Source organism: Dermacentor variabilis, chromosome 1, assembly GCF_050947875.1.
Source record: "Dermacentor variabilis isolate Ectoservices chromosome 1, ASM5094787v1, whole genome shotgun sequence".
NCBI classification, from domain to species: Eukaryota; Metazoa; Arthropoda; class Arachnida; order Ixodida; family Ixodidae; genus Dermacentor; species Dermacentor variabilis.
Window position 1 is genome coordinate 198,474,307 of NC_134568.1, and position 13,604 is coordinate 198,487,910.

General features: G+C 45.8%; 1 protein-coding gene across 5 annotated transcripts in view; it reads right to left on the bottom strand.

Annotated features, from left to right (window-relative positions):
- Positions 1-392: 392 nt before the first annotated feature.
- The window catches only part of LOC142590621 ((Lyso)-N-acylphosphatidylethanolamine lipase-like), a 172,653-nt gene continuing 159,441 nt past the window's right edge, over positions 393-13,604 (bottom strand). For all 5 annotated transcript variants that reach the window (XM_075702978.1, XM_075702991.1, XM_075702985.1 and 2 more), the window contains one exon: positions 393-4,043. In XM_075702978.1, coding sequence (XP_075559093.1) covers positions 3,900-4,043 — 144 coding nt within the window. In that variant the 3' untranslated portion in view covers positions 393-3,899. The remainder of the gene's footprint in view (positions 4,044-13,604) is intronic.

The following is a 13,604-nucleotide window of genomic DNA, read 5'->3' on the forward strand; positions in this document are numbered from 1 at the left end:
TGCAGAGGTACGAATTTGTAAACTTCGTTCTATTTTTTTTTCAAACTCGCCAATTTTTTGAAATTCTCGTAAAAAAAATTCAGACCAAAATCAAATTTCAGCTTCCTACAATGACTGCAAATTGAGTTTCTCTCCCAAATGCAAGAAATTTCATTCATATCGATCCAGGAGCTGTCCCATGAAAGCATTACTGCGTTTTACATGAATTTGACTAGGCGGCGTAAGAGTTGGCCCCGAGCTAACGCTTCCTCTTAATACCTATTCTAGCCCAAAATCAAGCATCAACTGTTGATAAATTCCACCTATTTCGCATACAGGCAAGTTTTTTTTATTACTACCTTTGAATGTGTGTGGTCCGGCAGAAAGTGATCCCGACACCATAAAACACGTACTAAAATTCATTTATGCAATTTATTTTGGTTCAATCTGAAAACAGTTGTTTACAGCGTCGTATATGGAACAAACAGGGAAATTGAAGTTTTTTCCTTTGTTTATCTTTATAGGCATGGGTAAAAACATCAACAAAAACAAGGGCTAACAACAGGGCAAGGCTTTACAAACGTAAAACAAAACAACAACTGAGGTCGTGATGACTATTCAACAAAGGCATCTAACAACAATCGCGCAAGTAGGTACTCATCTATGCAAACACATGTAAGCAAGCAAGCAAACAAACAAGGAAGCACGTTCCGCACAGCTCTCGCGCCACCCATATACTATTGTCGTACGCTACGAAACGATTGTAGCCCAAGACGCCCGTAGACATTTATGAATGCCCTCCAGCATCGTAGGACGACACGAGTACCGCTAACCCCCGTATTCGCGAACGGATCTCGACTCGATCCCTCTTCCCCGACTCTATATACCGAATAAAGACCCACCGGATAAAGCCCCTAAATTCGAAAAGCACTGCCACGCTTTGAAAAATGCCGCCTCCTCCTCGCACGCTCTGGCCTAGGCCGACGCCGCGTCGCTATTGGCCTACTAGCATCACGTGGGCCCTCGCGCCGTGCATCAGCGCCATTTTTGCTCGAGAAGAGTCTACGGTTCCAAGAGTCTACGGAGTGGCGAGGAGCGCATGTTGGCGCCGTTGCTACGCTCGAGCAGTGTAGGCGGCGTCACGGCCAAGAAGGGGGCGTGAAAGAGAGGAGTAACGAGGAGGAGTGAAGGCGGAGGAGGAGAGCGTCGCTACTTTATGAAGTTTAAGGGGCTTTACCACCGGACAGAGTGCAGCGCCACCCCTCGACTGGAGGAGAAAGCGGGCAATGGCCCTTGGTGATTCCTACGACGAGGAGACGAGTGCGTTCGAGTAGACTCGGACAGCAGCACGGTTGCGAATTCTTTGCTACCCTGAAGGGCCATTGAAGCGCAGTGACAACTTCTGTCGAGGGGCGGCGCCATTATCGCGTGGGAAAAAGCGCAGTAACGATTGAGCATATTTTGTTAGCATGTTGCGTCATACATCTAGACGTAAATGCAAAGGAAACACTTTCACACCCTTAAGGGTGAGGGCGTAAGAAATTTCATTGCGTCAAGATGTAGTTATCCTGCCGAGCTTTCTCCTGTAAATATTGTAGAGAAGAGCGAGAACGAATCTGCCGGGAGGAACAGTAAGAGACGTCGATAGGTTGCGTAAAGATAAGGAAGGCACAGAATAATAAAGAGCGTATAGCAATATACTCAAAGGTTCGAGTGTTCGATAGCACGAAGAATGGATCTTATGGGGTCAAGAGCAAACGAAGTAGATAGCACTGGTTACGATGCTCAACAGAGAGACAGCTGGATGGTTCAATTTTAAACCATCCACCCGTCTATCCGCTGTGCCTAGATTGAGTGGATGAGCGTCCTAGAATACGGGTCAAGCAAAAAAAAAAGAAACGACGTTAGTTTAGTCAATAGGAACAAGAAAACTAGTCTTTTCCGACATGTTGTAATAAAGTGCACACGTACCATTTGAATGCCAAATTAGCGGTGGTACTTTTGGCTCCACCTGCATTGACATTTGTTGGGCGTGTTGGTAAACTGACTTCGAAAGCATATTTAGCGCCAACGAACAAGGAAAGAAAGGAGACGACACCACAATGCGCATTGCGGTGTCTCCTTTCTGTCCTTGTTCGCTGGCGCTAAATATGCCTTCCACCTGTATGTTCTTTATCGAAAGGTGTGCAGGGAAGTGGTAAAGCAACTACTTTGGACGCTTACTTACCTAGTTTAATGTTGATCATTAGTTTTAGGCAATTATCAAAACCACAACGCAAGTCATTATTTTATTTACTGAGCTCATGGCCTTTCACTAGGCAACAGAAAAGCAAAAGCCAGGGATGCAAGAACTTTTTTTTTTGTTTATAGCGCATGAAACAAGAACGAATATAAAACGGTTTTAGAATAAAAGGTCGTAACTCCTGCCTCGTGATCATTAGATTTGCCGCGCTGCTTCAGGTATCCAGAATTATATGATGTCGGGGCCATGTAATCTAAGTAAGATATTTAAGGCAGATAAGTTTTCTGTCTACCTTCTCTTCCGCCACTGCGACCTTTCGGCTGATAGTCGGCGCTTGTGTTGTCCGTTTCACCCTTACGTGTCCGTGTCTGCAAGCCTTTTTCTAATACGCATTTATGTCAACATCACGTTTCCTGAATAATTTGCGAAACATATACATAATAACATGCGACAAGAACACACTGCAAACTGTCGACCAGGCTGTTTAGTGAATGATCGGTACTCAAGTAAATTTCGCTGGATTTGCATTTCCGCAAAGGCAGCCGCGCAAAGGCGGCACTATCACTTTACGGTTAACAGGTACTACCCCTAGAGGCCACATAGCTTCTTTCTTTTTGAAAAACAGCAAGCTTTTTATTTATTTTCGATTTAGTTGAGGCACCTTCGGAAGACTTCACAATGTTTTAATTAAACTTTCATGTATGTAGCCAACGGACAGATAATGTAGAGCGAATAAAAATGGTATGTTGACAGAAAACGAACATGAATAAACTAGATAACGAAGGCCAAGTTTCTATAAAAATAATTCTTAATGTTGCACATTACATTCAAATATACACCTTTTCTTCTACAGAAAACGATAATAAGAGCCATCGCGAAGCCAGGTATAATTAGCATAAATATCAACGTGCGACGCACTGAGCTCGTATGGCGCTAACGGCGAACCTCTGTACTTATTCGCACCGGTTCATTTGTTCACATAATCACAGCATTTGAAAATGACTTTGTTCACCAGCAGATTTCCTGGCAAGGCACAGGGGCACACCAAATGAAGTTTAACGTCATATGCGAAGTCATCATGTTAACTGCATTTCTTGCTATGATTTACAAGACAGGAAAACTGCTTGGTGCTTGCATAGTTAAAAATTAAATTATGGGGTTTTACGTGCCAAAACCACTTTCTGATTATGAGGCACGCCGTAGTGGAGGGCTCCGGAAATTTCGACCATCTGGGGTTCTTTAACGTGCACCTAAATCTAAGCACACGGGTGTTTTCGCATTTCGCCCCCATCGAAATGCGGCCGCCGTGTGCTTGCATAGTCGCAGATAATAGGCGCACGTGGAAAACAGGCAAGACTGAGCAGTCATGCTGAGCAACAATGTTTTCTACAGACTTAAATCTCTTCGTGCTCAAAAAGATGACTGGTCGGACCCATTGCTATATTCTCGTTCACCGTCGAGAATGGCCCGAGTCCGCTCTTGTGAGCACTTATTGAAAAAGCTTTGCAATTCCAGGCCACAATGCCTGCCCGTCGAAGTGTCGCAGAATCTCTACCCATGACTGCTGACGTGTTGGCACTTTGAGTTCTGTTTGAGCCTTACAATGATGGGTCCTCCTGTGCTTGCGTATCATCACGTGGTCCCATATTAAAGATCACGCACGGCACAAGAAGCAAAACTATTCTTCTGCTTGGCGGTCCGTCGCGAAGGTGCCCGATCCGAGTTTAACACCGCTGTTGGCAAGGTCGCACACCTTGTTGACGAGTTCGTTGAACTTCTCAGGCTGGTCCATGTGCACGTTATGACCGCAGTCATCGAACACCTGCGTCGATTTTGAAAAACCAAAAAAGAAGCGTTTTAAGTGAACGTGATAACAAAGTCGCAGTTCTAGCAACAAGTTTATGCGTCACAGAATGCAAATCTGTTGCTATTCGCTACAATTCCAGGCATTCTTCTTCTGATATACGTGCCATTTTCCATCCTTCCTCCCACATCGCATCCTTTCCAAGGCTAATAATTAATTAATTAACTTCAGCAAGTATCGTGCTGATACCTTTTAACGTAACAAGTACTATACATGCAAAAATTCCGGTTGGCAGTTGGCAAGTGTCAAAAGTGGTGAGCGAGTCGTTTGAAGTTATCAAGCCGAAGGTCTGACGGAACCGAACAGATAAAACACGAAGCAGCGGGTCCAGTTGAATTAGTGGTTGCCATAGTTTATGAAAAAGACCATCACGAAGCGTGAGATCACAGGGCCCGAAGAAGCAGTACGAGCGCTGACATTTCTTTGTTTTCCACAACAGAAATCCTGAATTTTTAGCAACCACTACGCAAGCACAACATGGCGTTTTTTCCCGTTTATTCGAAATAGCATGCAATACCTTGGTGTTTGCACTGACCCTGTGAAGCATCTTGTCTGACGCCTCCTATGTGTCATATGTAACACTCAGGCGTGTTACCACGTAACATTTTACTTGCAATAGTAAGTTATACATAATGTTTAGAGTCGTAATAGTAATCCCTATCTGCACACATTAGCTCAAGGACTCACTTGCGCCGGCTGCATACAGTATTCCCGCTGCGAGATAAATCCAAACCTAATTTACTTATTTCCAGTCGTCTTTTGAACGCAAAATGTGAACAGTGGAGATATAAGGAATCCTTGCTTCAGTCTTCGGTAAATTTCTACCATTTTTGTGCATCTTCGTCGTTGCCAAGCGACCTGTGCTCGGTTGTCCCAAATTACTACTTTTAGCAGTTCTACGAAGTCGACGTCTGTATCCTCATGCTCGACAATATGTCCCACAGAAACTCCCTGGCTACGTTCTCGTAAGCTCCCTTATATCTACGAAACGCTATCCATAATGGTCTACTCTGAGCCATTTAAATGTCTGCATGTGCACAGAGTTAGTATAAAAATATTAATGTTTAAGCGTTGGCCTGTCCCTGAATCCTTTCTCTAGTTCCCCCAGTATTCCCTTGTTCTCCACCCGCGTTGACAGCTCGATTTTATTGGCTCGCATTGCCGTTCTCACACAGGCGGACCCAGCTAACTTTAGCCGAGGAGGAGGAGGAAAGAACTTTATGGTGTGCCCTGCGAGTTGGTGGGGAGGGCCAAAGGCCCCGCCTAGGTGACGGCCAGGAGTTCTTGGGTCCTGGCGGCATCCTCGGCCCGCTGGACGGCCCATAGTTAATCTTCGAGGGCGGGGCTGAGCAGCGCGGCTTCCCAGCGCGTGCGAAGGCTGCTGCTAGAGGCCGCGTTTTCTTTATTGTTATGTATCCCTCGGCATTCCCATAATATATGCTCCAGAGTGGCTCTGGATTCACATGTTTTGCATTTGTCCGTAGGATATACATCCGGATATATGATGTGCGAGAGCGCAGGATTCGGATACGTCCTAGTTTGTAACTGCCGCCATGCGACAGACTGCTTTTTTGTCAATTTTGCGTGAGGTCGCGGGAACATGCGCCTCTCTAACCTATAATGTTTCGTGATGTCATTATATGTGGTCATTCTCTCCTCCCACTCCCACTCATTTACTGCACCGTCACGTCCGGAGGGTGTCGGGGCGTCACTTGCGACTGCGGCTCGGTCCGTAAGCGCTCGAGCCGCGTCGTGTGCCGCCTCGTTGTTGCCGTCCTCCGCGAGGGTGTGAGCGGGTGTACGGGTGATGTATATCTTTCTTTTGTAATTTTGGCCTTCTGCAAGAAGAATTGTAGTGCCTCCGGGGAGATTCGGCCGTTGGCAAAGTTTCTTATTGCCGTCTGAGAGTCGCTGACTATCACGGTTGCGTTAGTCTGAGCTGCTGCGAGCGCTATGGCTACTTCTTCAGCTATCTCGTTACTTGTGGTGCGTATCGTCGCGCACGTCTTGCACCGTTTCTCCCTATCGATTACGGCTACCGTAAACCCCCGTTTGCGACTGTATCGAGCCGCGTCTACGAACACTGCGTCCTTGTCGCTGCCGAATTTCTTCTGTATTTGCTTCGCATTTTCTTTCTTTTGTCCTTATTGTGTTCTGGGTGCATGTTCTTTGTTAAGGGAGGTATTACCAATCTTTCCTTCGTATCTCTCGGGATGTCCACCTTGACACCATGCTGTGTGTGGTAACCTATGTCTAATCTCTCTAGGATGTGTCTGCCTGCTCTAGTCTTAGAGAGGCGTTCATATTGTGCCGTACACTGCGCTTCAATGAGCTCGTCTATAGTGTTGTGTAGGCCTAATTGTAGCAACTTGTCCGTGCTGGTGCTGATCGGTAGTCCTATGGCTAGTTTGTATATTTTCCGAATCAGGCATTCTAGTTTGATCTTTTCCGCGACCTGCCATTTTAAGTACGGCGCTACGTACACTATTCTACTTATTACGAAGGCCTGTATATTAACCTGATTGTGTTTTCCTCTTTCATCCCGCTATGTTTATTTGTTATCCTTCTGATTAGCCTCATGATTTTCGCTACAGTTCCCTCCAGTCTTCTGAGGGTTTCTCCGTTGTTGCCCTTAGCTTCAATGAGGAGCCGGATTAGCGCCAGATTGAATAGCATCGGTGATAAGACCGAGCCCTGTGGCGTACCTGCGCTGCCTATCTCGATATCCTCCGAAACTAGGTCCGCTATCGTGATCTTTGCCTTTCTACCAGTTAAAAAATTGCGTACATAATCGTACGTGCGTTTTCCCAGTCCTAGTTCGCCTACTCTATCTAGTATCGTTGCATGTGTTACGTTATCGAAGGCCTTTTTTAGGTCCAAACCGAGAATTGCCTTTGTCGATCTGCCCGAATCGTCTATGATCTGATGTTTTAGTTGTAACAGAGCGTCCTGCGCTGAGAGGTTTCTCCTGAATCCTATCATCGTGGGCGGGAGCGCGTCCGAGGTGGTTATCCTCGCTAGGACCACGTGCTCCATGAGTTTCCCCACGCAAGAAGTGAGAGATATGGGTCTCAAGTTCTCAATTTGCAGTCGCTTGCCCGGTTTAGGTATTAACACAATTTGTGCCGTCTTCCATTGCTGCGGAACCTGCCCTGCCTCCCAACATTCGTTAATATATTCGGTAAACTTAACTATAGACTCATCGTCCAAGTTCCTGAGCGTTTTATTCGTTACACCGTCTAGTCCGGGTGCCGACTTCGTATTGAGTTTCTGCAGGGCTGCCCTGACCTCTGGCTCGCCGATTTTGCTGTCTAATTCGTCATTTACCTGCCCTGTGTAGTCAGGGTGTATGACGGGCAGCGCTTGCGAGATGTATCTTTTCTCGATTTCCTTGAGGAAGCCCTGCTCTGTCCCTCGGTACGTTTGTATTAGCCGATTTATATTTTGCCTATGTGCCGACTTTGTCCTTCCTTATAACTCACGAGGTTTCCGCGTTGCGTGGCACTTTCCCGCTCCTCAAACGGTCGTTCTCTTGCCTAAGTTTTTTAATTTCATCCATAAACGCAACATTGCTCTGCCTGATTTGCACCAATTCTTTCTCTAGCGTCTTAACTCTATTTTGAAAAGCAGCCTCTGCCTCCGCACGCGCCCCGGAAGCCGCGTCCGCCCAGCTCACCTGTAAGGGTCCCGCGGCGCCGTTGACGTTGCTCTTTCCTTTTGGGCTCTGGGATCTTCCTCCCCCCTGTGCTCTGGGAGATTCGGTATTACTGGTCTTGGGTCTGGATCTCGATCTGGACTGCGATCTCGATCTGGTTCTGTTCGACGTCGAGCGGCCCCTTTCCCTTGCCTGGAGCTTGGGCAAATCTTCTAGTCCAGATCCGTCCCTTCTCAGATGTTCCGACCGCTGTCTCCAGTCTTCCCGTCCTAGCCTGTACAGTCTTTCAGCTTCCCTTTCGTGGTACATCGCTGCTTCTTCCTCTCGTCTGACTCGCTCCCAGCGGCGCCTCTTTACCAAATACGGTAACTTGTACCTGGCATTACATCGGCGATCCGCCGTAGGGTGGTCTTTGCCGCAGAGCTGGCACTTCGCTTCGCACTTGTGGTCCTGTGGCGGGTTCTCAATGCCGCAGCCTCTGCATATCCTGCTGTTCCGGTTCGGGCTGAATTGTTCGAATGTACGCCGAGAATCAATCAAAATCTGCGGAGCCGACGCGACACACATCCGCACTTTGCGCCGAGCTGTTAAAAATAAAACTGGCGCAATATACGATTATGAGACCTACAGGGTTCGGTCATCAGTGCTCTTCCGCCACCAGGATAATTTTTGTGAGCTAACGAACAGACTAGTTAGAGAATACAGATTTTTTTTTTCATTCAGGGCGTGAGTTCCGACGAGAAAGCTGTGATTGCGTCCAACACATCCCGTTCAATCGTTTTCATAGAGCTATGTTCTATGCACATATGTTCTTCCCGCGTTTTACTCGTAGCGCGCAAAAACATAAAAAGCTGTTACTTCTAGTGTTCGCGCATGGTTCCAGAATAAAAATTAAATTGAGGAGTTTATAACGTCCCGAAACTGGCAGAGCGTGAGGCTATGAAGGACGCCGCAGTGGAGAGCTCCGGATTAATTTCGCCTCATGGGGCTCTTTAAAGCGCACCTAAAAACCCGGCAAGCGAATGCTTTGCGTTCTTCCCCTTTCGAAATGTGGCCGCTGCGTCTGGAAATCGAAACCACGACTTCGCGCTCAGCTGCTCAATGCCGTAACCTCTTAGCTGCCGCGGCGAGTGGTTCCAGAATTTCCGGACGACGACGACGACGACGATTATTATTGTTATTTATTGGCATGCTCTTTGAAACGGTGCCGGGACAAATCGTCACCTAGCCTGCTTGAGTCACTCAGGTATGCTATCAATGCTTTTCCTGCTAACATTCTTGTATACATCCCTTCAGCCTCCTCTAGCTTCCCTGTACCGCTGCCTATGCCTGTAATGAATCCCGTCGTATTAGTGTCTTCCCTGTTTTTTTTTTTTTCACCAATACTCTAGACGTCTCTTGCTTATCTCGACTGCTGAGCGATTGATATATACATCCGTCTACATTAAATTCAAGCACTTCTGAAAGTTTTACGCCACGTACTGGTCTCCCTGGGTGAATCTCTTCGCATTCCATTAGGATGTGCCGAGTGGTCTCCGGATTTTTGCTGCAGCATGCTCATGCCTTGTCTAACTGCGAATATTTGCTCTGGTATGTTCTTGCCCTTAGGCAACCAGCTCGAGCCTCAAATAGCAAGGCACTTCCATTCGTGTTATCGTACAGATTTTCCCTTCTAATTTCTTTTTTATCATTCTTGTAAATATCCATGGTCCTTTTTTTTTCTTCCATTCTTTGCATCTAATTCGCTGTCTGTTTCTCTCACTTTCTGATTACTCCTGGTTGTCTGCCTACGCCTTACAATTACCCTATACGTGGTTGCTTACTTTCTTGGCCTCTTCCTCCATTTTGTGTCCACGCTTTTTAGGTACAGATAATTGTGCGCTTTAGGCGCACATTTAGTTTGATCCATGTTCCCGAGTATTTCTTCAGAACTAATCTTGCTCTGCGCTTCTCTGCTGACTTCAAACGAGGCCCAACGCGTGTCCCCTCGCACTGCCTCATTTGTGGTTTTACTGTGGGTTCCCAAAGCCAGCCGGCCCGCTGATCATTGGTTAACTTCCACCCCCGACAATATATCAAATTTGAAGCACAGAATGGCACTTACGAACGTCAGCGCTGGCATCATGGCTCCTTTCCAGATTCCACGCACCCCCTCATATTTCTTTTGTGGCCCAAAAGTTCTCCATGTTTCATTATTTTATTTATTTATTTATGCACACTGCAGCCTCAATGAGGCTATTTCAGTAGCGGGAATTAGTCCTGCATTTCACTTCCCTTTTATTTTCAGATTATCTTGGTGGGTGCTTGAGTAACTCTTTCCTTCGGTTATGTACATGCCAAGGTATTTATATTGCCTGACTATGGGTATGACTTCCTGTTGAATCGACACCACGTAGTTACTCGTCTCTTCATTAAATATCATAATTCCCGATTTCTCTGTGCTGAATTCAAGGCCTACATTTGTCGTTGCGTTGCCACACATATTGGGCAGTGTCTGTAAATCTCTTGCATTAACCGCTAGTAGCACTGTGTCGTCCGCATACATCAGTGCAGGGACCTTCTGTTGCACCATTTGTCCATTACGCGTGTACGATAAAGAGAAACCTAATTGGCTGTTTTTCCAGTTGTCTTTCTATAGCATAACGCATGAACAACAATGGAGACGGCGCAGCGAACTGTGTCACTAGCGCCGGGAATTTCGTTCGTGGCATAAGGTGCAGACATCACACCGAATGAGAATGCGGGGTGCAGTGTCTTCTGTCGGAACTTTAAACGATCTACATTTCTTAAGGGACTTCTTGCGCGTTAAACATCAAAAAGCCTGCCGTCCGCAGACATGTTGTGCCCACGAGATCAAGGCGCAGGGAAAAGGCATTGAATGATGTCAGAAGCTGCGACATCCGCTGAGTTTCGGTAATCAACAACGTATCGACAGAAGGGCGTTACAATATCTATTACGTAAGTTACTCTAATATCTCCTAGCTTTTATATCTTATCTCGCCCCAATATTGTCGTCTCTCACGACGTGTATTTCTATAGAACTGTGTGTTCAATAGCGCGCTTAGAACGCACAGCGCGTGCCACCTTTGGGATATTTCATATGTCATTTGTTTTCTGCTTTTGAGCGGTAATTTAATATAACAATCACTGTATTCTTATTCTGAGTGGCAATTGGATTTTGCCGTACGACATATGGTAATCACAGTAGGTAGCGCAAGTGAATGGGTGTCCCGAGAAATGCAGACTCGATTAAGCTACGGCGACTTTTGTTCTACCCGTCCGACAGAAACATCACAACAGTAACATGCAGAGAAAAATGAGCCACAAAAATTTGCGCAAAAGAGACAGAGACAAACGGCGTGTCTCACGCGGGGAGCGCACCATCTTGGAGCTGATTTTAAGTCTGTTTATGTTATGAATGTATCGTTGACAGCACATTCATTCCTTCGCGCGCTTTTGTGTACGCGACGAGTTGTGGTTCAAAAAGTCGCTCGAGAATTGTGGATCTTTTAAGATAGTAGTAGCCACAAGCTGACCGCGCCTTACGCTTGACAATTCCAATTTGTAATCTCGTCTGCTTCATGTGGCCAGGAATCAGTATCAATGGCATCCCACAACTAGGTGGCGCCGTACGACGACCGCACGGTGCTTTCGATCCAGCAGTCAGCGTCAAAATTTTCTGAGCTGACAGCAGCACCGCAACACAGGGCGTAGTGAACAGAGGAAGCAGAATTTAGGCGAAATTTCAGCCCGCCTTTGACATACGAGCAAGGTGCTGCTGCAACAAAAATAACCGCACGCTTTTCCTTTTTCTTTTTACTTGGCTGGACAGCGACGCGCTAGAAGGCGGGAGGGGGTGCAATGCTGCGCTCGTTATCAGCCTGTCTGACTAATGCACTCGGTAATGCAGCCGCACGTCTCTAGTAGATTGAAATGCTGGCATTTTTTGCCCAGGCGGCCTACGTCGTTTTTTTTAATTGAAATGTTATAAGGAGATGTTGACGAACAATTTAAGGCGCCGGCTACTCCTTACCTCTTGAATGGTTCCATCATACAACATATAGGGTTCAAGATTACATATCAAATATTCTTTTCACACATGCACCAGGACTTATCACGCAACGATTTCACAGGAAGACTATGACGAAAGAAACATATTGGTACATACAATATACAGGTAAATGTCTTTACAGTTATGTAGATAAATGTCTCAAAAGTACAAACGATACTGTCGCCTAATAACACAGTCTCTAGTCAGCGGGTGGTACATACATCGTGTATGTGCGGTATCACATATAGTCACAACAGAACAGTCAACATAACATGTGAACGGCTTCTCGGACGCTAGCTGCCCGATGCACTTCAAATAATGCTTGCCAGAGCTCGGTTGAGCCTTCAGTTCCCTTCCCGCGCCTTTTTAGGCAAAACAACAATTAAAAAAAAACACAAGTACATCTCCAATTTCGCATGGTGATCATCATGACGGCTGAAGCGCATTCCGCTGAACCTGTAGGGTAACTACAAACAATACGAACGCCGCCTTCGCGCTTAGCGTCTTCAAACAACCCAGTATTAACACCTCACCCTACGTGCAAGGTGCTCCAAATGTTTGCAAAGGATTCGTTGGACAAAACACGCGCAAGCTAGCGCACTTTAAGCGAGGCGGTCAGATGCAGCTTCCTCCATATAGCCCAACTCCAGAAGACGAGAATCGCTGATGATCGGAGTTGAAAAAAATTGAAAATGTTTGCTCCATTTTTAGTGTTGTGGTCATTTATACTTTCTATAGAGCAGTCTAATATGAAGAATGAATTACTAACGATCTTCTTGCATTTTCCACAATAATAATTTCCAGTGATATATTCCAGATATTGCCACGGCGGCCGCATTTCGATGGGGGTCAAACAAATGCGAAAATACCCGTGTAAGATTTAGGTGCACGTTAAAGGACGCCAGGTGGTCCAAATTTCCGTAGTCCCCCACTACGGCGTGCCTCACAATCAGATCGTGTTCTTGGCACGTAAAACCTCGTAATATTTAATTTTTTTGACATTTCAGATGTTCAGAAAATGGTCATGAAGTGTCTTCACTGAAGGGTGGCGGGAACTTGAAGAAGCTGCAGAAAAGCATGAGTGATAGTGTACGTTGCCTGCGACTTTTACAAATCAATAATATTTCGCTAGTGCTCATGACAGCATTGTTTTGCGTCTGGTGTGGTTCATTTACCACGTTCATAAAGCGCTGCAAATGTCCTCTAAATGCCATATAACGAGCATTGCAACACTGCTTGGAGGCTATTTCTCTCGCGTGTCTCCCCAGAGTACCATCAACAGCTTTACTTTTGGGTCCTTGGCCAACAACGTCTTTGCAGAAGAGCGCTTTGAAAGCACTAAAGACTTTTCTTGAAGACAGCGGCATTGTTGCCCTTTATTGAGGCTTTTATTTTTCCTTTCATTTAAATGTCGCTGTATATATGTATGTGTTTGTGGACTATATATTATGTTAACTGTTCTGTTGTGACTATATGTGATAATGCATTTACGCGATGTATGTACCACCCGCTGACTAGAGAGTTTATTATTAGGCGACAGTATCATTTCTATTTTTGAGGCTTTTTTCTACAGAACTGTGGAGTCACTGAACTTGTATACTGTATGTACCGTGTGTTTCTTACGTCATAGTGTTACTGTGAAAACGTTGTTTGACAAGTCCTGGTGCTTGTATAGAAAGGTTATTTTATATGCAATATTGTACCCTGTATGTTGTAAGCTAGACCCATTCAAGAGCTAAGGAGTAGCCGGCGCCTTAACTTGTGCGTCAACATTTCCTTCTGTCGTATCAATAAATAAAAAAATAACAGCTTT